This window comes from Hippocampus guttulatus, chromosome 20 (assembly GCF_054856545.1).
Source record: "Hippocampus guttulatus isolate MCC_2025c chromosome 20, RoL_Hgut_1.0, whole genome shotgun sequence".
NCBI classification, from domain to species: domain Eukaryota; kingdom Metazoa; phylum Chordata; class Actinopteri; order Syngnathiformes; family Syngnathidae; genus Hippocampus; species Hippocampus guttulatus.
In genome coordinates this window covers 5,077,789-5,085,974 of record NC_141280.1, presented here as the reverse complement: position 1 = coordinate 5,085,974, position 8,186 = coordinate 5,077,789, and the positions used below count along the sequence as shown (strand labels likewise).

At 42.6% G+C, this 8,186-nt stretch overlaps 2 protein-coding genes across 2 annotated transcripts; one reads left to right on the top strand and one right to left on the bottom strand.

Annotated features, from left to right (window-relative positions):
• Positions 1 to 1,538: 1,538 nt before the first annotated feature.
• Positions 1,539 to 3,459, top strand: LOC147187676 (uncharacterized). Its single transcript, XM_086100460.1, has 3 exons — positions 1,539 to 1,640; positions 2,147 to 3,022; positions 3,099 to 3,459. Exons 2-3 carry the CDS (start codon positions 2,159 to 2,161, stop codon positions 3,150 to 3,152), a joined length of 918 nt encoding a protein of 305 aa, XP_085956586.1. The 5' UTR covers positions 1,539 to 1,640; positions 2,147 to 2,158; the 3' UTR covers positions 3,153 to 3,459.
• Positions 3,460 to 4,551: 1,092 nt separating this feature from the next.
• LOC147187675 (uncharacterized) lies at positions 4,552 to 6,533 on the bottom strand. Its single transcript, XM_086100529.1, has 2 exons — positions 6,454 to 6,533; positions 4,552 to 6,108 (listed from the first exon to the last, which is right to left on the bottom strand). The coding sequence occupies exon 2, from the start codon at positions 5,969 to 5,971 to the stop codon at positions 4,682 to 4,684; it is 1,290 nt and encodes a 429-aa protein (XP_085956655.1). The 5' UTR covers positions 5,972 to 6,108; positions 6,454 to 6,533; the 3' UTR covers positions 4,552 to 4,681.
• Positions 6,534 to 8,186: the final 1,653 nt, after the last annotated feature.

Sequence of the window (8,186 nt, the reverse complement as noted above, 5' to 3'; positions counted from 1 at the left end):
TTGTTTTGTTCCAGTCTCAGCTGGAGCGAAGGGCGCGTCCCTCCAGCAGGCCCACCTGCTCCTTGTTCCCAAGCATTTCAGGAGTCCCAAGTTGGCTACTCTCTGTCGGCTTATTGACCTTGTTGGCAGTAGTGTCATTTTCTAGACCTTCTTGCTCATGTTCCCGGTCGGTCTTGTCCGTTTAGATTCCGGTTTTCCAAGTATTTTTGTTTTCCAATTTTTTTGCTGATTTTTGGTTACGCTTATTTGGTGTTTATGTATTTTCAGGTTTTGCTGTTACTTGGCCTTTTGCTTTCTGTTCATGTTGCAGTTTCCCGGCTTTTTGTCACCGGCGATATCTGTTCAGACTTTGTCGGACCTTCGTCCGCGAACTGTGTTACCGCCAGTAAAGGTTGCATCGGCGGCAAGACAGAACACGTTTAACGGAATGCTTGGACAAAGGGTGTGAAGTGCATCACGCATGACTCCCAAGTGTAAAAGTAGCCCCTAAAAATGACTATATTTGACTAATTAAAATGGCTCGTCAAACACCAACCTCTGATGCGTTTGAAAACATAGCGCCCACAGCCCGTTTCAAAAAGAAACGTGGTCGGCATGTCAGGACGTCAATATTGAAAGGCAATATTAAGTTGACATCCTTGGAAAAGGTTGTCACGGCATCAAAAGAGCTTTAGGATATGATTGTGCCGGATGTCATATTAGCTTTTGTTGAGTTCCGACCCCATGACATTTAATAGCGCCACCTCCATTGGAAAGGGGAGAGAATGCTGGTTTCCATGGTGACAGTAACATGAGTTGGGGAAAGGGGGGAAAAAAAAACACCAGTCTCATGTCTGCCCACAAGTGATGCTAAAACCCAAAAAGGTGGGGAGTCATGGCCCTATGAAGATGATTCACTTGACTGCCCGCCGACGGCCTGGCGACAGCTGACCGTCCAGGAAAACACCTGGCCCGGAACGCAGATGTCAAAAAGTTTTACGGCTCCCACTGTTGTCTTTTCCGTGGAAACTGGTTGCCGACCCTTGGACTCGACTCAAGTGTCTACAACATTCCGACTGGAGCGAATCCTTTCAACTAAAAAATATATATATATATAAAAATACCTGAACTGAGGAATGAATTTGCATGGCTCGATAATGGTTCAACACAACTCACCTAGTCTACAACCAAAACAACCTATTCAGCACCATCATATAGCGTTCTCAACTCTTATAAACGTATCCACAGCAACCTATACGGAAGAGGATTAGGGCCAATGAAGAAAGAAAAAATAAGGTTGGCAAGATTCTGACTTTAATCTCAGAATTCTGACTTTAATCTCAGAATTCTGACTTTATTCTCAGAATTATGACTTTAAAGTGAGAATTCTGACTTTAATCTCAGAATTATGACTTTATTCTCAGAATTATGACTTTAAAGTGAGAATTCTGACTTTAATCTCAGAATTCTGACTTTAAAGTGAGAATTCTGACTTTAATCTCAGAATTCTGACTTTGTGACGTTTGTGGAGCTATGAATTGTGGGGGGACCGTCAGCGTGTGGCGTGTCTTGGAAGAAAGGACATCATGTCGTCACCCAGCGACTTTTTGCGTGGCCGAGGAGTGTCGGAGGACATCCTTTCACTTTTGGAGGAGCAGAGGGTGAGTAAACACTGTTTACTAAACAATGTGTCGTGTTTGTTTCATTTGGTGGCTATCGTGTCCATAGTTAACGTGCTCCATGGAGCTTGTAGCTCCATTGCTAGTCCGAATGTCATGAATGGATGCACCCAGTTTACATTCGTGAATAAGTAGAACGTAACCAAATTAATGGGTACGTCCCTGTGACGCCACATAACGTTGTTAAAAATAACACCACTCTCGACATCGAACCCCTTTGTGTGGATGACAGTGGCCGGCTGGAGCATCGTTGCAGTCTAATTACCGTGAACTGAACACACTGATCACGCGGTCGTGTCGTAGGAAGTATGTGCACACCCACCTCTATTTACTGAATATGAGTATACTTGAGTTTGAACTAACACAGTACCATGAGCGAGAACATTATTTAAAAACTTTTAACAAGCATACGGTCATGCAGTCATGTTTTCAAAATGTCCACCGTTGTTTTTTGTCAGATGGTAATTGTTGTCTCTTTTCTTGTGCAGATAAAGTGACTGATGGAGGGTGCAACTCAAACAGTGGCTGGAAATCTAGATTTGGATGACTTGATCAAGCTATGCTTTAGACTTGGATTCAGCAATAAGGAAATACTTGCAATTTTAGCACATAATGCTCAAACTATTTTAAGTATTCAGACTCTGAAAAGGATATGCAAAAGACTTGGTCTTTTTCAAAGAAAGAACCAGTCAGACCTGGGAGACGTGTTGGCTTTTGTCCAGCATGGGATCATGACTAGTGGACAGATGCAAGGTTATCGCTGGCTTCATCTGCGTGCCATTCAAAAAGGATTTGTTGTGTCACAAGATACAATAAGACAAATTATAAAATTTGTTGACCCTGTAGGTGTGGGAATAAGAAGAGCACGGCGCCTAAGAAGGCGCCAATACAACTGTCGGGGGCCAAATGCTCTTTGGCACCTGGATGGCTATGACAAATTAAAGCCCTACGGGATTGGCATCAATGGCTGTATTGATGGCTTTAGTCGGTATGTGTTATGGGCGGAAGCCTATACCACAAACAGTGACCCTAAGGTGGTTGCAAGTTATTTTATAAAAACAGTTTCACGCATTGGTGGGTGTCCAGAGAGGATCCGTGCAGACAGGGGCACAGAAAATGTTTGTGTCGAACCGATGCAGATGTTTTTGCGTGGAAACCACTCAGACAATTTTGCTGCGGAGAAAAGTTTCCTTTACGGAAGAAGTACAGCCAATCAGCGTATTGAAGGGTGGTGGTCCACCCTTCGCAAACAGAGTGCACAGTTTTGGATTAATTTATTTCAAACTCTTCAAGATGATGGCCACTTTTCAGGAGATTTTCTGGATAAAAGTCTTACCTGGTTCTGCTTTCTTAATCTTGTGCAGGTAGAATAATTTTTCTGGAGAAATTGTTTTTGGACGAATGAAAATATAATACTTAACTATGCTGCTTTGTGTTCAGGATGAGCTGGATGAAGTTGTGAACACGTGGAACGCACACAAAATAAGACCATGATACAGCTTCGGGTCGACCAGTCGTCATGTATTCATTTCCTGCGATGCACAGTGCCGAGGATCAATTAAAACCTGTTGGAACGGAAGAGGTCACTGCATGTATGGAAGAGTGCACTACAAAAGGCAATTTTCCTTGTGATGAAACTGTATTTGAACTGTGTTGTTTGCTTATGGAGGAAAATGAAAATGAATGGCACGCGCCATCAGATCCATTGGATGCAAGTGACTTGTATGTTAAGTTGAGAGAGGAATTACTGAAGTCTATTTGACATGTGTACTGATGCAATTTTGGGAAAATGAAGCTTCAAATTTGCTCCATAAACCAGTTGTTTTTTGACTTCTCTAGATTGCATTCTTTTCAGCAGTGGGCTGGAAGTACACAGACTTGCCCTTTCTGAAACCTTTATTTTAAACAACAGTGCCATGGCTACAGCATGCCCCGTGACCCTGGAGGATATGTGGATCAAAAGTGGATGGATGTCTTATTGTTAATATTGATAGAAAACATCTCCACAATTTTTCTGATCCGCTTTATCCTCACAAGGGTCACGAGGTATGCTGTGCAGCCTGTCCCAGCAGTTGTTGGGCAGTAGGCGGGGGACAACCTGAACCGGTTGCCAGCAAATCGCAGTGCACACAGACGAACAACCATCTGCCGTCACAATCACGGACAATTATTTGGAGTGTCCCATTAACCTGCCCCGCATGTTTTTGGAATGTGGGAGGATGCGGAGTAGCCGGAGACTCCACACAGGAAGGCTGGAACCGGATTCGAATCCTGCACCTCTGCACTGTGAAGCCGACGTGCCTCACAGCCATTAGGAAATATCTGTAAAATGTTATTAAACCATTCACCGTTGCACACAAGTATATTAACCGTCAACATTCATGTGTAGACAGAAAAACAGTGAATGAAGAGTAAGTTTATTGAACACAATAAATTCTTACTTTTAATAGAAGCATGGACCTAAATATAAATAATACAGCATAGCTGTTGAAACAACCATCCAATGGTTATGTATAACTTCTTTGGCCTTTTTGTATATAAAACCCCAGAACTGTATATTACTGTAATATAACACCAAATGCAAGTTATTTCTATATACAGTACCTATAAAAACAGCAAACAATGCAACGTTTGTTTCTACAAACTTATCGTAAACAGTGAACACGGTAATGTACCCAAGCCATGTAGTACTGATGCAACCTACGATGGCTTATTAACATAGTTACGGGTACGAAAAAGCTAAACAATGTCCATCACCCAGACATTGCTTTCAAGAACAGCATTGAATTCCGATCGGAAATGTGGAAAATTTTCATAGCTGTCAGCAATATGCAGAACCTTTCCACATGTGTGCCCCACCGGCCTTCTACTAAACTCCGTCATTTCCTGGAACTCCACAAGAATGGCATTGGTTACAACAAGATCAGATCCAGTGCAAAACCGGAGAAACCTCTGAAGCTTGAATTCATCCAACTCTCTGATGAACCTTTTCAGATGATTTATCACTTCCTTCTGCTTTGGGGTTAAATCAGTTGGCAGACTTTTTTTGAGGTAGGTTGCAAGTCCGAGCACAACTTGTTCAGTGCTTCAAGACTGATGGAGACACGGTGAAGAGTAACCTCCCTCCAGCAGTCAATCACAAACATGGGCATTTGGATAAGCTCTTTGTGTGCTATTTCCTGCAGTATTGTGGGAAAGGTTTCAGCAGAGATTCTTTTTCTACACCCGTAGCTGTCAAGAACTTCCACAAGATCATCTAGGTCCACTTCTGAAAAGTCCTTCATTGCTTCCATCAAAACTTCACGTTCTTGGCTGCTCACAAACTGCAGAAAATGGACTTTTAGATCACTATAGACACAGTTGAAAAGCACCTGCTCGAGGAAAGGAAATGCAAGTTTGTTTGGGAAGTAGCAACAATCTTGGTATCCCTTTAAAAGAATTCTCCCAACTGCTTTCCACTTTTCTGCAGGAAAATCATGGCGAATGAATGGTACTTTAATTGATGTACCAAGGGTGCATCGGTCATAGAATTCCTGCCAGAAGCAGCTGAGAACATCTCTCAGTACTCCAGATCCAACACCTGCTTCTTCTGTATTATCTGGGAGTATGCGTTTCACATTGAGTGATTTGTTTAAGATTGCATTTTCAGAGAATGCTATGATCATATCATTCAATGTGTCAGTGTAGTGTACAGTTATTGTCATCACATCTTGTGGATCAGGTGGACCATCATAGATAAGTGTGATGTCTGCATCTCCCTCTGTGTTGTATGTGGAGCCAAAAGTAATTTCTGAATCAACAGAAATGTCGAATGCCGTGTAGATTTCATTTGAATCGACAGAGACCTCTTCAATTTCAGAGTTGTAGTCACTGGCATTGTGTGACACAACCAATACTTCCTTGGACGCTGTGCTGCCATCATGGTGGTCGTCCTTTGGCCTTGTTGCAATGTAAAAGCGCAACAACGTGAGCTTTGCAGCCTCATACATGTTGCCGATGGATTGGCAGGTTTCATCAGTGAGGAGGTTTTGTTTGAAATCCCACACCTCAAACTGAAAGTCCAATTCAGATCCTTTAGGAGAAATTCCATCGGGGAAAAATAGTTTCTTTCCTTCCTTGAGAATTTCTTTCAACCCAGCTTCTGTGGACATTTGAAGTTTTCTGGTACCCCCTCCCTGCTTCTCCCTCACCTGTTTGGTTATTTTTCCATCATTGTGTATCCATCCGATTGCAACATCTCTCGTTGTTTTCTGCCTCTTCGTCTGTCTTGCTTGTTGTGTCTTTGAGGAAGTGTCTTCTTTCCTGATTTTCATTTTTTCACGTAATTTTTTCTTTTGGATGGGAGCTGTTGAGTCTTGCAAATATTGAAGAGTGCTATACGGTCTCCATAGCACGGGACATAATTGGCAAGGGTGGCATCGTCCATCAGTGCTATGACATCACTGTCAATCTGCACAACAAGACAAATAGAAAAAATATACACTCACGTCACGACAGTACTTGCTACGACACTACCACAGGTGTGTTCAGTTCACGGTAATTAGGTAATTAGGCTGCAACGATGTTCCAGCCGGCCACTGCCATCCACATAAAGGGGGTCGATGTCAAGAGTGTTGTTTTTAACAACGTTATGTGGCGTCACAGGGACGTACCCATTTAAATTGGTTACGTTCTACTTATTCACGAATGTAAACTGGGTACATCCATTCATGACATTCGGACTAGCAACGGAGCTACAAGCTCCATGGAGCACGTTAACTCCAAATGGAACAAACACGACGCACTGCTTACTCACCCTCTGCTCCTCCAAAAGTGAAAGGATGTCCTCCGACACTCCTCGGCCACGCAAAAAGTCGCTGGGTGACGACATGATGTCCTTTCTTCCAAGACACGCCACACGCTGACGGTCCCCCCACAATTCATAGCTCCACAAACGTCACAAAGTCAGAATTCTGAGATTAAAGTCATAATTCTGAGATTAAAGTCAGAATTCTCACTTTAAAGTCATAATTCTGAGATTAAAGTCAGAATTCTCACTTTAAAGTCATAATTCTGAGAATAAAGTCAGAATTCTGAGAATAAAGTGAGAATTCTGAGAATAAAGTCAGAATTCTCACTTTAAAGTCAGAATTCTGAGATTAAAGTGAGAATCTTGCCAACCTTATTTTTTCTTTCTTCATTGGCCCTAATCCTCTTCCGTAAACCTAAAACAATGTGAGCACGGTTCTTTAATATTTCTCAGTCTGAATCCAATACTCACCGCGCGCTGCAGGAGGAGGAAGAGCAGATAACCAGATGGCGGTGATTGTCGACAAATTGCTGAAAGTGTGAATTGGCCTGCACTGATTACGCTCCCCCTCGACGAGAGTGACGCGTAACATTCGTGATTGACCCAAGAATCGCTTTTGTTACCTAGTCAGGTCCAAAAAACTCCAAAACGTCATTGCAATAGATCTTTTTTTTTTCAATTTCTGTAAGGTAGCCGAAGAGCTATAACTTGAATTTCAGCCAAACAATTTATGAGCTGAGCTGTTGATGGACTGTCATGTTTTTTTCAAATGACTTGTGCCCGGGGACCGTCAACAAATAGCAACCGAGAAAACGAACTCTTAAAAACAATCACTTCATCATTATTCATTATCGCGTTTCTTCAATAATTACACACATAGATCTCCAGCTGGTTACAGTACAAAGACATATTTAGAGAAGAGATTGTATGGATACAATTTATATTTTTTTCCCAAAATATTTTTACTCGAGAGAATTTGTCTCTGCGAAGACAGAAAAGCGCACTTGTGTTCTCAAGGCCATGGAACAACGAACCGCATATTTCCCATCGCTGCCCTATAAAATCGCAGATCAAAACATTTGCAAATCTCACCTCCACTTGCTTCGCGAGGAAGGTGCAACATGTTAACAAGCATCACGAGGCTCTTGAAAGCCACCGCGTGTTCGTTAACAGCCTCAAAAGCCCCTGGGGGTGTTGGGGGGGGGACATAAAATATGTCAAGTATGAGTGGTGTGATCGCCAGCTTTAATATAAAAGGTCGCCCTGCCTCCCCGCTCCCAACCCTGGTTGACTCGGAGGGTAACATAAAAATACTGTAGCATCTGGGATTTCATGATCTCCGACTGCACGCAGTACAGAAGAAAGAGTTCATGGAAAGAGGTCTAAAATGGACTCTAGGCACGCAGTATTTCTGTGTCCGGTGTACGACGTCGCTAGGCTAACGCATAGCAACAACACCGACAGCGTCAAACTAATCAAAATGTAGTTTGATATAGTTTGAAGAGGAAAATTGAGCTTAGGAAAACATGAAAAACAACAACAAAAAAATAAAATGATCATGACAAGCATGACAATAAACGGATGATGAGAGTTTCCACAAGTTCATGACGGATCGGCCAACGTCATTCCTCATTCGCCGGGGAGCCGAACGGGGCAAGAGACAAGAGTACTGTTGCCGAGTGTTTCTCGGCGAGTGCATAAAAAAACTTTCCATCTCCTCCGGCTCACTGCTCAACATG